This window comes from Papilio machaon, chromosome 10 (genome assembly GCF_912999745.1).
Source record: "Papilio machaon chromosome 10, ilPapMach1.1, whole genome shotgun sequence".
In the NCBI taxonomy this organism is placed as follows: Eukaryota; Metazoa; Arthropoda; class Insecta; order Lepidoptera; family Papilionidae; genus Papilio; species Papilio machaon.
Window position 1 is genome coordinate 3497042 of NC_059995.1, and position 17121 is coordinate 3514162.

The 17121-nt window shown below is 33.8% G+C and overlaps 4 protein-coding genes across 4 annotated transcripts; 3 read left to right on the top strand and 1 right to left on the bottom strand.

The window, feature by feature from the left end:
* The first annotated feature begins 1868 nt into the window (after nt 1-1868).
* On the top strand, nt 1869-3639 carry LOC123721320. Its single transcript, XM_045679785.1, has 2 exons — nt 1869-2012; nt 3139-3639. The coding sequence occupies exons 1-2, from the start codon at nt 1869-1871 to the stop codon at nt 3637-3639; spliced, it is 645 nt and encodes a 214-aa protein (XP_045535741.1).
* A 1034-nt stretch (nt 3640-4673) lies between these two features.
* Nucleotides 4674-16930, top strand: LOC106713234 (hepatocyte growth factor-regulated tyrosine kinase substrate). Its single transcript, XM_045679639.1, has 13 exons — nt 4674-4806; nt 5024-5108; nt 5211-5314; nt 6586-6746; nt 7767-7882; nt 8093-8213; nt 8677-8781; nt 12720-12864; nt 13231-13403; nt 13675-13808; nt 14028-14154; nt 14450-14647; nt 14751-16930. Exons 1-13 carry the CDS (start codon nt 4773-4775, stop codon nt 16281-16283), a joined length of 3036 nt encoding a protein of 1011 aa, XP_045535595.1. The 5' UTR covers nt 4674-4772; the 3' UTR covers nt 16284-16930.
* Nucleotides 9263-9717, bottom strand: LOC123721301 (U6 snRNA-associated Sm-like protein LSm5). The gene has a single exon (XM_045679640.1). It carries the CDS (start codon nt 9600-9602, stop codon nt 9315-9317), a length of 288 nt encoding a protein of 95 aa, XP_045535596.1. The 5' UTR covers nt 9603-9717; the 3' UTR covers nt 9263-9314.
* LOC106713232 (targeting protein for Xklp2 homolog) lies at nt 10458-12124 on the top strand. The gene has a single exon (XM_014505968.2). It carries the CDS (start codon nt 10581-10583, stop codon nt 12012-12014), a length of 1434 nt encoding a protein of 477 aa, XP_014361454.2. The 5' UTR covers nt 10458-10580; the 3' UTR covers nt 12015-12124.
* Nucleotides 16931-17121: the final 191 nt, after the last annotated feature.

Genomic DNA, 17121 nt, shown 5'->3' on the forward strand with positions numbered 1-17121 from the left:
GAAACCGCTGGAAACAACAAGCGAAAGCTATTAGCAATATGTAATGTAATTTCAACAGAGTAACAAATAGTACAACTTACAAGTTAAATATAAATACTACTTAATGCTACATGATTTCGTTAGTCTATAGTATGGCGTAGTGGTCGTTCTGATTCTACATAGACAGATTGAGGTGTGGATGCGATGTCTAACTTTAAGCACGGCTTACTTAAAGAAACTTCTTCAATCCGGTAATATTGAAGAAGTAACAGCCCGAGCCGAGGCTCATGAGGGAACCTTGGAGCATAGTAACTCTTAAACGACGTTGAGGCCAAGGGCCATCTGCGCCCGGCCACCTTAAGCCCAGTGAAGCTGTATATGCTTCTTCAAGGCAAACAGTCATTAAGTACTCAGCCTCAAGAAAAAAAAAATAAACTTCTTGCTCTATTAGATGATCCAGAGAGAAGGGGGTAAAAACATCCACCCACATCCAGTTATTAACATCTTTGGAAACCACATTTTGGTCATTACTACTTGATGGCAGAACGTTGTTTCACATACACTCCGTTTTTTTATCCGGAGTCGGTAAAACAACAAAACAGATAATTATGGTGTTTTTAGGCAAGCAAATTAGTTAGATCATTTTAATTATTCATATAAATAATTTCTTGATTTTACCTGATTATTCCTTGAGTGATATTTGCTTTAGATGGGGATGTACAATTAAAATTAGCTTCCGCAACTCCATGATGTCCTGGTACATTATCCTCGTCGCCAATATTTGTATTTGCAATGCCCCTACTTTGAATTTAATTGCATTCAATAGTTGGTTACAAACATGTAAACCATGATTTAACTGTAAAAGTTGTCTTCTATTTATTTCTAGACACTTTTTGAGGAGATTAATATCACACATTTTAACTTCGTATTTGGTAAATTTATATTTTTACGAAACACATTGTGCAGACACTTATAATTTCTTGAATGACTATATTAAAACTAAAATCCTTGCATAAACGTAATAAAAATTTGGAACAAATGTGTCATATATTAATATGATAAGTTTAGTGATATCTTTGTACAAATATCTGCGATAAGTTGGGTACATATAACTATCGGTAAAATATAAGGCATGTGTTAAAATATATATGGAAAAAAACATAAGTCTTCCTATGTTTGAAATCACTCATAAATCCGCCACTACCTTGGTTATAAAGAATCATTTTATTGTCAACTTAAAATTACAGCGTAGAACTAAAATATTAATCTACAGATTTTTTATAAACTTTATAGTTCTTAATAAAATATATGATTGTGGGAATGATGCCTATGTATAATAACTTCGTGGAAACTCCCTACCAAACGACGACATGCCTGTGTTAAGGTTGTGTGCGAATTGATATTTTACATACAGACACTCCAATTTATTAATATGTATACATATAACATGTAAACCATTACTGAAAACCGCTGAAAACTAATTGAAAACTAGTTGATAACTATTGATGATAATATCATATCTTTTTATTTATAATCTTTGTAGTAATTGTGTTGCCAGTAAACAGATTTTTCTGGCTTAAAATGAGACGTTTATATTTATTCTGCCATTGAACACAATTTATTTTCTGAATCAATTAGTTCTTAGGCTAGCCGCACACACACAATAATATTGACAATAAAGTACGTATTGTCAATAATATTGTGCGTGTGCGGCCTGTATTGTGATATTGTTCAATATTATTGTGGATATCCAGAAATTCTGATTTTGTCACGTCAATATCGGGGGGAGGCAGGGGTATTGTCAATAATATTGTCGTTTGCGGGCGCGCGGCAATATTTTAGTTGAGTAAAAGATTTCGAGGAAGGCGGACGTACGTTTTTTATTCAAAATGGCGGACGAAAACAGTGAAAATAGTGTTGATATTGTTGGTGATAGTACTCTCACGGAAAAGCAATATTTGTCAATATTTATTAAAACATGGGAAACTTATCCAGAATTATGGAATACGTCTTGCGAAGCATATCGCGATAAAGTAAGGAAAAATAATGCGCTTGATAAGTTGCTCGATATTCATAAAAAAATGAAACCAAATAGCACGAGAGAAGACGTAAAGAAAAAATTGAATGCCCTACGAACAAATTTTCGGAAAGAATTAAAGAAGGTTCACAAATCGAAATCATCGGGAAAGGGAACCGATGAGGTTTACGTCCCGTCTGCCTGGACGTATTATGAATTGCTGTTTTTATCAAATTATGAACAACCAATAAAGGAAACTATAGAGGTTAATTTATATTTTTTAATAAGTTTATTAATTACTCTCCGTAGGTTAGTACAAAAAACTTAGATTAGGTATTTAAACTACAAAAGTACTGACAATAATTGTCTCTTATTATTTTAGCATTTATAGTTGCATTTCTATTTTGAGTAGACTGTAGATTAGTTATACTGTCTGATGGTGATTCCTTTTCTTGGTTTAAATAAAGGGAAGCGTTTTCTTTAATTAAAAAGTTGTGTAAGTAACAACAGGTTAAAGTTATTTTCGTTGCCTTGTCTGGTTCTAGATTTATAGCTTTTTGAAAAACACCAAAACGTTTAGCCAAGATACCAAAAGCACACTCAACCGTTGATCGAGCCCTTGATAGTTTTTGATTGAATATCAGCTCATTAGAGCTGCAGTTTTTCTGTGAGTATGGCTTCATCAAATTTGGGCCCAAAGCGAACGCTTCATCAGCCACAAATACGTAAGGAAATAAGTGTGTCATGTTTGAGAGATTAATTGGGTTAGGCAAGTTAAGTAGACCTTGTTCGTAAGACTGCCAAAATTTTGAATAGAACAGGACTCCACCATCAGATATCCGACCATTGATACCAACATCAACCATCATAAATTCTTTACGAGCATTTACTAAAGCTAATAAAATAATACTATGGAATCCTTTATAATTAAAGTAACGTGAGCCTGCATTTTTGGGCATAATAATCCCCACGTGCTTGCCATCCAGCGAGCCTAAGCATGTAGGGAATCCATGAATGCGTCCAAAATCATCGGCCACTTCTCTCCACTCTTGCTGTGTTGAAGGTGTCTAAAACAATAAAAGAAATAAACATTATTATAATTTTATATTAACATTTTATTTACTTGTCTTTATATATTACAGGAAGACAAAGAAAATGATCAAGACCAATATAGGTATTCGATTAGCTCAATGGATCCACCTCCAACTCCAGTATCAGAAAATAAGAAAAGAAAAAAGGACAATGACCAGCAAAACCTTTTACAGAGAACTTTATCATTTTTGGAGAAGGATTCTTCTGATAATCAAGAAGAATATCATCTTGCCAAAGTCTGGGCCGCTAAACTGACAAAACTGGAGTCTACGCAAAAACTTTTAGCGGAAAAGGCAATTAACGATATTTTATTTGAGGCACAACTTGGAAAATTAGACAAAAACTCCGTGAAAGTTAATGAACATGTACCATATACTGCTAATAGTATTACTATGACACCTCCACAGACTTTGTCCAAGTCTGTAATTCACCATCAACCAATTGTAACCACCGGTGTTCCATCTCAAATAATATTAAGGCATCCACTGACACGATTGCAACAGTTTGAGTATGGTCCACAAGACAAGAAAATAAACAAAATAATAATATAACTTCTATAACATTTGAAGGCGATGTACATGCCAAGTATACTCCAAGTCTTCTTTTGGAGTATACTTTCACTTGTATTTTTCAATTCTTTTTTCAGTCCTAAAATAGGTGTTTTGTGAATATACATATTAATAAAAACTACAACTTATTACCAAATACTACTTGTATTAATAAAACGATTATAATATTTTATTTGTTTTAGTTCAAATCAAAATCAAAGTGGATTGATTGCAAAAAACAGCAAAATAATAATAGCATTGGTAGTATAATTATTGTTATCTAAGTATCTAGTGATTACCAAATACATAGCTTAGATGTTTAAATATAGTTAATTATTACTTACTTTTAAATAGTCTTGCAAGACGTAAATTAACGTGTTACAAGTGTCCAGAACTGCTCCGCTTATAGCCCTTGGGGATAATAAAGTGGAATACTTCAAGTCTTCAAAACTTCTGCCAGTCGCTAAAAAGCGTAAAGTAACTGCCAACTTTTCTTCAGGCGTTAGCGATTTTCTCATGTGTGTATCTTTTTTCTTTAAGTAAGGTGAAACTAAAGATAATAGTTTTTGGAAGCTGCTATCTCTCATTCTCATATAATTTTTGAAATCATTTTCTTCTGTAACTCGTAGTTCATTTATTAGATTTAAGTGATTTAGCTCGGCTTTTTTTCTCATCCAGTCCTTAATCCATCGTTTCTTTCTTGATTGCCTTTTCTTAGTTAGTAAAATTAATGCAATACTCAATGCAACGCCTTTTTTCCTTCTATCCATTATATTAAACGTGCACACATCAATCTAGCTGCAGAGCGACTAAGTCAGATTGTTCCATGAAAAATTGCCAATAATATTGCATAGTATGCGGGACCATATATTGATAAAGATTTTTGACAATATTGCATTGACAATATTATTGTGTGTGTGCGGCTAGCCTTACAGTACAAAGTATTTTTTCACTCAATATTTTTTTTTAATTTTGGTGCATCTTTATTTTTCCATTTAAATGACGTTAACAATTGCCAATGTTAAAATAGGAATAACAAAATTGACATAGTGAGCTGTCATTTTCTGTCTATCGAACGATTCATCACAGTTGATTTTCTAAAACAATAGTGTAATTGGTAAATACACAACAAAAAGATGTTTCGGGTGAATAATTTTGATAAATTACTCGGTAAGTAAATTTAAAAATATCCAAATTAAATACGCAACAGATACTTTTATTACCAATCTTCTTATTTTATATATTTTCCTTGCACACTATACTTTCTTTTCTCTGAATCTTTCTTGACCTACTATAATTTTCTATTGTTTATTCCCGAATTTTGCTATTTAACTTAAAACCTTTTCTACGCTTACGTCATTTTATAGCTTTCATTATGTTGTTCTAGATAAAGCAACTAGTAATCTACGCCTGGAGCCCGATTGGCCAACAATATTGCAAATTTGCGACTTAATTAGACAAAATGATTGTTCGTGAGTACAGTTTTATCTATCTCTAACGGTTATATGTGAAATAATATACATTGAATTGAAAAACATGATCTGTTGACTTACCAAAGCAATTACCATTTGCAGCCCTAAATATGCAGTTGCTGCTGTCAAAAAGAAACTTTACTCCCAGAATCCCCATCAAGCTATGTTTGCTCTCCTCACATTGGAGAGCATTGTAAAAAATTGTGGCAAGTAACATATTTTAATTTAATGTGAATAATATTATGTAATGGATAGAATTCTTCAACTAATTAGTATTTATAATTTGGAGATAATTCTAAATTTAGATTTTAAATAAATAAATGCGTAACATCTGAAACAATGAAAAAAATCTTTGAATTCTGAATACTTGTTATAAGAGTGATACTGATTTCAGTTTTATATTTAGAACTGTTTATACAATTATGATGGAATTGTTAAAAAAAATCTCAATAATTTTATGATCTCACATTTTATATGAAGTAACAAATCAACATTCTGTATTTTGTTAAATTTCTGCTAGATTGGTTGAGACAGTACACAAAGGCAATATTTGTAACCATTGTAGTTATATGGTATTGTTATTTTTAGAAATGTAGCAGTTTAACATTTTTCTTAAAAATGCCTACTGAAAAACTAAAGCTTGAGTGGGTGTAGCTTGTATGCCAGTATGAAACAGATTCGTTTATTCAATTAACTATTATATTTATAACATTAACTATAAATTATCAACAGTTTCATTTGTTGTTTACGAGTAAAGAAGATAAGAGACTTTAATGTAATATTTATAAAACATAGTTTCTTGACTTCACTCATGTTATCTTTAATGTTGCACTCTGTCCTCAAATTGTAGTATACTACAACAGTCACAGTTTTATTGTATAGTTGATTTAAGTATTTATACCTTAGTAACATATATATATCCGAATAGTCACATAGAATACTTCCTAAACATACTTGGTCAAACAATTATTAAATCTAAAGTAAATAAGAAATAACTTCACAACTTACATGGATGGTAGATAACACACTTCTATGCATAGTTAATGAAAGAAATTTTTATATTCCATTAGGATTCTTAAAAAATTATAATACTAGTAAGATGTTATAGAACAAGAGCACTAACAATGTATACACATGTAAGAAATAAGCTGCTTATAGGCTGGAATGTTTATAGTTTAAAAAAAATCCTTACAAAGAAACTTAAAAATATATTGTCATAATTATAAAGAAGTTATCAAATTTTCATTAAAAATGTTATGTCTAAAATGTAGTACAAGATTTTCCTTTTGCATACGAGAGGTTTCTTGCATATTTTCTGCATTTATACATCCATACATATTTGTTGGTGTAAATAAAAAGGTAATATTTCTCTACTCTTGCATTATAGGCGAGTGCTTTGGATTTATATCAAGTAAAAAAGCATACATTTACATGATTTACATTGTTCTTCAACATTTATACTATTACATCATGACAGGATCTGGAGTGCATGATGAAGTAACATCAAAGGCCTTTTGTGAAATGCTCCGAGACTTAGTGAAGTCAACTCAACATGAAAACCTCCGTAGCAAAATTTTGGAACTGATACAAGCTTGGGCGTTTGCCTTCCGGAACTCACCAAAATACAGAGCTGTACAGGTAAGCAGAATTATATGGTTTTTATTAAGTCACTTAAAATAAGAATGATGAAAATCTTTGTTTAAATTGCTGCAACTGTGTTTACATGTAGAAACATTATGAACTTGTCTTGAGGAAAATCTAAGTTCAAAATTTGTAAATCAGTTTACTTCACTTATCTTGCACAACAAGTGTTTCAAAACTACTGGTAACCTTTAAATGATAAATTCATTTCTGCTTGAGTGAACCTATTGTCCATATCGCTTCATAAAATTGTTCCTTAGTGATTATTTTTCAAAAGATTGTTGGAAGGTAAATCTTAAAATTGAAATCCCAATTAGTTACCATTTAAATCAAAATAAATGAGGTCTATTAAAATGTATCAATGTACTGACTATACCAATAGTATAAAAGTTACACCTGATGACACAAAGTCACCTGACACACTCAGCTATTGATTTTATAATTCTTATAATTAAATTAAAATGTTTTGTCTACTGCTTCTTATTATGTGATGGATATTTGTCGCGATTCTTTTAGTGGTAGATTTATAGTAATAAAACTTTTATATAACTTGAAATTCTCTTGTATCATGTTCACTTATATAACATGCTGAGTAATGACTTTATTGAATAACCTTGACCTTCCTTGTATAGCCGATTATTATTATATATTGTGCTCATAATTCAAATAAATAAATTGTTATTTGTGACTATCACTTGTATAATTAGAAAAGTTATGTGAAACAATTTATTTTTAATAGTCAAACAATATTACTTTGTTACATTATGTGTTGGATTGTATTATTTAGACTTCTTATTTAAAATTTTATGATCATAATGGTAAATGGCTTCCTCTTTAATTTTTTTCACCTTTTCGTTATCAGTCAATTGAATGAGTCACAACATTACAAACAATAGATTCAGACATTGAGATTGGAACAATGTTTAGTGAAGTTTGCTACACACAGTAAAAAATATTTGTGCAGTGGAAAATTTTGACGTAAAATTTAGTGTTTATTAATAGTGAATTTATTAACAGGACACAGTGAACATTCTAAAAGCAGAAGGATACAAGTTCCCAGCACTAAAAGAATCTGATGCAATGTTCTCTGCAGATACTGCACCGGAATGGGCAGATGGGGAAGTCTGTCACAGGTTTGTTTGTGTTTTTAGCAATAAGTGTATAATATTTTTTGTACAGAAGAAAGATTTATTTGGCGAAGAAAAGATGCAATGTAATGCAATGTGATTGAAAATTCAGCCTATTCACCTACTGTAATAAAGAAGCCAACTTTGTCAATGTTTTATTTTAAATTAACTATGCAGTAGACAATAAAGGTAAAATGTATTTTTAACTTTGTCAAGGTGCCGTGTACCTTTCACGTTAATAGTACGACGCCATCATTGCCGAGCTTGTGGTCAGGTGTTTTGTCAACAATGCAGCTCAAAGACATCCACTCTGCCTAAATTTGGTATTGAAAAAGAGGTAACCGAGTTTATGGTTCATATTAATATTTTATTTATTAAAATTGTAGGTTTTACAAATAACATATTTATTGTTAAGAAGAAAATTGAGCTTTAAAATGGAACATTTGTGGTCTTGTACATAAATATAATGATAGTGCTTAGAAGCAATCTACTCCAGATTGCTTATTAATTACTTTTGGGACAATGTTGGTTGATTACAAACACAAGTTGATTTACTTAACGCTATATAGTTATTTACCTCATATCATGTAAGAAACGCAAAAACCATGTAAAAATATCTGGGAAATAGCTATTTAATATAAGTAGCAATTTTATTCTAATTAAGTAACTGGTTCAAACCTACATGTAAAAATCTTTGCATGCACATCTCAGTTAGCATGTAGAGACATAGGTATCTATTTGTCACTTGACACTTGACAAGTAAATGAGGGATATTTTATTTTCAATAAGCATTTTCACAGGTTCGAGTATGTGATGCATGTTATGACAAAGTGAGCCGTCCTCCGTCTACAACTGCCAAGCCTAAAGCAGCACCTACTGAAACCACTAGTGCAACACCAAATCAGGTAGGTTCAGAACTTTATGAGATTTGCACACCATTTAAATAAAGAAAAAACCGGATTCTTAAACATAGGTAATCTACAGGGAATCTCACATCTTACCTTTGACTTTGACAAGTGAACATGAAATTATTTTGAAAATTAAAGAAATTACAATGCAATGGAATATGTTTGCTCAGCATTTTCAATGAAAAAAAAGATAAATTAGTGTCTAATCTAAATATACGTTTTCTTTTTGAATCATTAGGCAATAATTAAATTATAACAATTCACATGACATCGATTGGAGTATGATCATGTCACAATTTATGCAATTGTTGTAAGAAAATATACTAGAGCTAATTGTGAGCCAGCTTTCACTAACTTGAAAATGATAATACTCTTTGTCAGTGCCTAGAATATTATAATGTGATGGCATGTTTAACTTGGAATGCTTCAGTGAATACCAATTTCTTTTATTGAGTTCTTTCAGTATTATGGGATCATTTAAAATAACATTACACCGATTACACTTGTAAACTATTTATTATCACAATTTATTACTGTCCGTCATAAGATTCACCCGGCATTTCACCACCTGGCACAAGCATAGCAATGTTATTGCCATTCAACAAGATTTGATCCAATTTGGTTATTTTTCTTCCTTCGGGTGTAGATTCATATTCTGTAACGTCGTCCAGTAACATATTTACGAAATCGTCGAATCCTTGTAATGTTCCCACCATTTCTTTGTCATTTTTCATAATAATATGTATCCTTGAACCTATACACTTGTCGACAAGTTCCAACGGCAACAAAGTATTCGGGTTTGGCAGCGATTGTGACATTTTTTCGTAAATATCAAACAATTATTAAAGTTAAACGCTACTAAAAATGCGGTCAAAGGCTAAATTACTAAGTTTAAATAATATTTTGCCATTCACGGTAACGATCGTGTGGTTATCATACAGAAGTTGTTGTCACTTTGACAATTTTGTCAATGGCAAATGCAAATGGCGACTTGCTAGCGAACTAAGGGCTCAAAAAATGATAATTTAAATGTTAATAATATACTTTTAGAATCATTATTTGGATATTTACACAAAATATTATTTTTATTTTTAATGAAAATTTAATTAAAATCGTTTTAATTTTTTACTTGGCAATCAAATGTTGTCATTGGTTTCAAACGCAATGTTGCCATAAATGCATTAATTGCTGAAATCTAGGGCGTTATAAAAATTAATAACTTCAACTCTTAGGATCATTTAGGTGTAAGGTTTTTGATTCATTTTCTTTAATCTATAATTAATAGATATTCTATAATGTACCCCTCCTGACATGAAGTTTTTGTTTGCTCTCTTTGTTATTATGTTGCCTGAATGACTTAAAATTATTTCGGCGATCTGAAAGCTAGGGTTTAATTATATTCTGTAACAGGAACTAACACCACACCCTACTCTTTACGATTATAGTAGCCATTTCCAAAGTTTATCTACATAATTATCTTATTTGTATCACCACCTACTTATCAAGTTTTCTAACCAAAAGTAACAAAAGCAAAGATTGATTAATAACCTTACTTGTTGACTGATGGCTGTTTTATGTCAGGTAATTGAGTTATTATTGATTTTTCACTACCACAAACTTGTGGAAATTGCAGATGTATATGGTAACAATTTTTAGAGAAGTTAGGACCTTGGGAGATTCTTTCGAGGCACTGGCAACATTGGTTATGTCAGTTTCAAACTTCTATTTTAAATTGAAGTTGTTTTAACGGTGATTTGCATTCGAATGTAAAGAAGTTTATAGTTGTTCTTTCAAAAATGGAGAAGTCTTACGTGAATTTTTTTCGCGGTGAAAACTATTATCCATCCAATGAAAAATTCCGTGTAAAAGAGGAACCCGTGTCACCAAGACAAGATGATTTTTATTTTATGGACGATTTTGATTTTGCATCCTGTGCTGGTATGAAGAAATCGTTGTCAATGAATGATATTACTGCTCTTAAAGAAGAATTGGCTAAACCAGATGCACAATGCATGAAAGAAGAACCCAGATATCGCAGGCCCACTGGCAGCAGTACCCAAGATTTATCACGAGCAAAATTCGTCTCTTTAGCAGAATCCGTTTATCATTATCAAAGAGATACACCAGGTCGGTTCCATTCAACGCGGCCACAGGTTTTCCGATCTCAGTGTAATGCAGGCCCAACTGGTCTTACTGTACCTCAATCTCCAATGCTTCGGTGTAAAGGTAGATCTCGACCAGTACATGTCATGTCCCTAAAAGAAAGAGAAGAAATGTTAATAGAAGAAATGAAAAATTTCAAAATTAGGGCTAATCCTATACCTAAGGCAGTCCTTTATGGACCAAGTTTGCCAGATGTTCCTAAAAAGTCTGCAACAATACCAGAACCATTCAAATTAACAGAAGTACAGAAGAAGACACTTCCGCAGTCCCCACTTGCGGTACAGAATTTCAAAGCGCGCCCTGCTCCCAAATATATCTTAGAAAAACCACAACTGCCACCAAAATTGCCCATTGAATGTACAAAACCGATCACCCTAAGGTTGAACTGCAAGCGAGCAGATTCAGCTGAACGTTTTAGATGTGATAAAAATATTAATAAGTTCGCAAAGGAATCAGAAAATAAACAGACATGTAAAAGTGCTCATAGAGAAGGGCCTATACGACCTGAGCCATTCTCGTTTGAGAAAAGAGATGAAGAAATTAAAAAACGTAAAGAGGAGAGAATAAAACAACAATTAGAGGAAGAGAAAAGGTTAGCTTCTCTATTTAAAGCTCAACCATTACCTGCTGTAGTGAAAAAGCAAATGCAACATGCAACTAGCAAATCAAGTGTATCCAATGCTTCCTCGGAAAACAAAGAGAACTGTAATAGGTTTGAAGCTCGTCCTCCTGACGTTTTATACAAAAAGCCATTCAAACCTGTTCTCCAATCAATTCAGGTGATAACACCAGAGCCATTTGAATTAATAACAGAGAAGAGAGCTACAGAGAGGGAGAAATTTGAACAAATGTTGCGAGAAAAGGAAGAGCAGAGGGAAAAAATGAGATTGCAAATGGAAAAAGAACAAAGAGAGGCTGAAGAAAGAGCTCAAGCAGAGCTCCGAGCTAAACTTATTCATCATGCAAAGCCAGTGCCAAAATTGACTCCGTTTATGCCACAAAAGTGTACTGATGCAATGACAGTACCTGTGACACCTAATCTTATGAAGAGAAAACAAAGAAAGTAATTTCTTTTATCCAGGTGATGAACTCATAAAGATATTTGACTGACAAAATTAACTCTCCATTATAGAAATAGTTGACATATCACCTGTCCATGAAAACTATGTGGCCTAGATATGAGAACTTTTTTTTTCATATTAATAATTATGTTTGTTTAGTGACATTTGAGTTTTACTTATGAGCTATGTTATTAATTTTAGAATTAATTATAATAGTATTTACTCTACAAGATTTATATTACTTTTAGCTTAAACTTAATTTTGACATTACTGCTTTGATAATGATGATTGATATATTTAAGTTTTTTGTATTAGAAAATAAAAATTATAAATGAAAAGTGTATTATTTTATTAATATATCCTAATCATGATTACTCTATTATATATAATTCTAGTATGATTGTTATTTATCTATTTCGTTTTAAAAATGTGTACTGACTGACTTTTTAAATTCAAGTATACTTTTTAAACTTTAGACACATTTGTATCATCTTTGTAGTAACAATTATCATTCTAATATAGCAAATAGAAATAATACTTTGCAATGACATAACCAAATCTTTATCACTTAACATCAAGTACCTATTTTCTGTATCCAGTAAAAGGTGTCACATTATTTTTTTAAATTGCATTAGTTATGATGAAAGGCTTAAATAACGTAATTTATATAATATAACTAAAATCTTATTTCAACTAAATTCAATTTAATAGCCACATGAAAAAACTAAAGAAGAGTTGCAAGAGGAGGAGGAATTGCAGCTCGCGCTTGCTTTGAGTCAGTCCGAAGCCGAACAGAAGGAGAAAGAACGAAGGTCGCGCTCTCTCGTGGCACCCGAAACATCCTTGCATCCCACTGGTGAGCTAAAACAATTAGTATTTTTTTTAATAGAGACTACTCACATATTATCAGTATTTTCCAATGTAATACAGCATTCACAATGTTTTACTGTATTTATGTTCTTGGACGTTTATTACTAATCAATCGTATTGAGTATCCATCCAAACTGAGGTTGACATAAGTTATCAATGGATTGCAAAATTTGTAAATATACAATAACAGTTGGAGCCTCTACTTTAATTAGTGCAAAGAGGTGAAACTATCACACTCAGACTCATTTAATATTTACTTCTTCCTTCTTTCAAATACACTTTCTTCCCATTCTCCGGGTACTCACGGTCTATTATAAATAAAATTATTTTGATATAATATTTGTTATTCCAGTATCTCCGAGTGTGTCGTCGGTGAGCGCGTCTCCGGAGCACAGCACGGCGGGCAGTTCGGAGCTGGCGCGGTACTTGGACCGCGGGTACTGGGAGCAGCGGCTGGCGCGCGATGCCGGCCCCGCGCCTGCGCCAACCGCGCCTTCCTCGCACGCTTCCCACGAACCCAACGAGGTGACGTACTACTGCGCTTTCATATCATTCACCTCTGTAGATGGACAGATCGTTGCTCCGAAATGACAGCTTTGCTTCGTTCCTACTTAAACGGGTCTTTTTGGCCCCATATCATATTTATATTTACTTGTTAGCCACTATATTTTTATTTACATTAATTGTGAGTCGAATGAAATCTCTTGGTTCATAAGCTTTACTATTTACAAACGAATTATGAAACTTTATAAAAATCTCAAAACGACATTTGTATGCATTGACATTGTTTTTACAGCCGGAGTTTTCGAAGTCATCTACGAATAAAGCTCAAGAAGACGATGCCGAAGATAAGGAGATTGACGAATTTATCGAATCCCTCAAGTCTCAAGTCGAGATATTTGTTAACAGAATGAAGAGTAACTCTTCACGGTAAGTATTTTTATTTTTACTATGCCCATTGTTTAACACAGAACAATGTTTAATTTTTCTCGGTTTCGGTACATTAATAATATGATGTTCAGAAAATATATGAGTTAATACCATGAACCATAATTCATACCACGAAGTTTATGTTCATGTCGGTATAATATTCCTGATAAATTCCATGTAGTTTTCACCTGATGACAAAAAGAAATATGTACTTAACAGAGGTCGATCCATCGCTAACGATACGTCAGTGCAGACATTGTTCATGAACATCACCGCGATGCATTCACGTCTGCTGCGCTACATACAGCAGCAAGACGACAAGCGCGTCTACTTGGAGAGTCTGCAGGTTGGTAACAATTTTAATTTACTCTATATGTTTAGAAGCACAAGACACAGTTGTAAGTGCTGTCACGAGAGAAAATAAAGGGTAGTAAATATGTCGATGTATAATAATATAGTGTTTAGCACCGGCACTAGATAATAGTATTACAATTTTAAAAGGAAGCAAACAAACAAGTGATTAACTTAAACTTTTGCAAATATTTTATTATTCGTGCATGCTTTGCCAACTTCATCGTATAAAAATGAGCTTTCTAGAACCTTTGATGTCAGATAATATAGGTGATGTATTTTTTTGTCAGGATAAAGTGACGCAAGTGCGCGACAGCCGCGCTGCGCTGGACACGCTGCGCGCGGAGCACACGGCGCGCCTGGCCGCCGCAGCCGAGGCCGCCGAGCGCCAGCGCCAGCTGCAGATGGCCTCCAAGCTGCAGGCCATGCGCAAGAAGAAGCACGAGTACCTGCAGTACCAGCGACAGCTCGCCCTCCAGAGAGTACAGGTAACTCACATGTCCCTTTAAAGAATTCATTTGTAATTTTCGAGAAATGAACATCTTTACATAACTTCATATTTTTATTATAACATACATTTTATATCAACAGGAACAAGAGAGAGAAATGCAAATGAGACAAGAGCAGCAAAAACACCAGTACATGATGTCTGCAAACAGCTACTACATGCCGGGTGTCTCCATGCATCACTACCAGCCGAACTTCCCCAACCAACCTATGTATGCGTCTGCTCAGTTCCATCCACAAATGATGCCCCAAGTGACCACGGATGGATCCATGTCTCTGCCGGGTCAACCGCAAATGTCGCAAGCCAACCTGGCCATGGGTGTCAATCAGATGGGTCCTCTATCACAATCTATGCCCCAGCCGCCGAATACGTACGCGATGACCACATCGGGGATGACGCTGACGCAGCCTCCGACCGGCCTGCAGTCGGCGATGAGTCAGCCAAATCGGCCCACGCTCGGCCAGCAAATGCCGCTGCAGCAGCAAATGATAATGCAACAGATGCACCAAATGCGAATGCCCATGCAGCCCGGCGTGCACCAAATGATCAACCCGAACGTTGCGAATGGATACAACGTACCGACCTCTCAACAAAATACACAGCAGTCACAACAAATGCCAAAGCAAGCTCTCCCGAACCAACCCCAAAATGTCATGCCTCAAATGTCCATGGGACAGAACATGGCTCAACCGTTAAATCCTGCAAACTCGTTATTGGGCATGCAAATGCAAAACATGCGAATGTCGATGATGCAAGCGAATCCGCAAAATACCAATCCACAACAATATTCCGTGAACATGCAAAGTCAACAAAATAATCCACAAGCTAGCACGCAAATGCCAAACATCTCTCAGTCGTCTCAAATGCCCATGGCCAGTCAAAATATGCCTATGCCAGGGCAGCAAATGTTGCAAGGGCAAGCTTTAGCACAGAGCCAAGCAACTAACAACCAAAACCAAAATGTACTTCCTTCTGTGCCACAAGTAGCTCAAGGTGCTACTCAGATACCGCAATCTCAACAAAACCAATACTCCCAAGGTCAACAAGGTCAACCTGGCCAGCAAATGATGATGCACGGACAACAAATGAACATTCCACAGCAAAATCAACATAACTTAAGTCAGGGACAACAATTGCCACAAAATCAAATGCAACAACAAGTACAGGGTCAGCAAATGATGCACGGCCATCAAATGAATCAACAAATGATGGCTAATAATTTACCTCAACAAATGCAAATGCAACCACAAATGGGACAGCAAATCCCTGGTCAACAACAAATACACTCTCAAGGTCAGCAGATGCCTCAAGGACAACAGATGCCACCTCAAGGGCAACAAATGTCATCTCAAGGACAACAAATGGCAGCTCAAGGGCAACAGATGCCTCCTCAAGGTCAACAAATGCCTCCTCAGGGACAGCAAATGCCACAGCAAGGGCAAGTACAGCAAGGTCAACAAGTACCACAAAATTTTCAAGGTCAACCTATGAAGATGCAACAACAGAACTTTACTAATGGCCCACAACCTCAACAACAAAATCCTAATCAGCAGGCTCAGAGCCCTAACAAATCTGAGCATAACAACAACACTGCAGAGTTGATAAGTTTTGACTGAACAAAAGTTTTTAGTTAATATGGAGAGATAATATATTTATATCACAATGACTGGGATCTTAATAATTATTTGGATAATTGAGAATGTTTTACATAATATGTACACAATAAATTATGGAACATTTAGAAATGTGATAAGTGGTTGGAGATTAAGCCAAAATAATGCTTTATGAACCATATGTATAACTTTAAAACAACATTTATATGACTATATGATTGAAATCCCTTTCAAATCATACCGGTATAAAACAGTTATTCATTGCTATATTATTTTAGGTTGTTTAGACAACTAGAGTTATTTGGATGTAATAAGAAAAACTAGTTCTGTGGCATCAAAGCATCCCTTTAATACTGGGTCTGGTTCGAACCACAGTTTTTACATATACCCAGAAGAAATACATGTTTTTTTCTTACACTAATTTGAATAAATTAACAGTTTTAAGATTTATTCATGCTTACAATATTATAGAGTTAGAACTACTGCATTGTAATCTTAAATTTTATCATCACAGAATTCTATTCACCTAAAGTTTAATATTCAGGTAGTGTCCTAGGTTTAACAATGGCCTTGTAATCTATGTAAATGTGCAAACATGTATAAATACGTCAGTCGTAGTTATCTAGATATTATATTATGAAAATAATAGAAATTAAAAATTATTTCCATTTGTGCAAATATTTGTTTTATAATTTGTTTTATATTTAAGTTATGATTTATGATATCAATAAAATATAAACTATATTAAATTGTGTCTTTTTATGCATCGGCACTTAACTTATTATCTGAATTATTTATACACACCTATTGCCTGTACTTACCTATACCTATACCTTTTTAT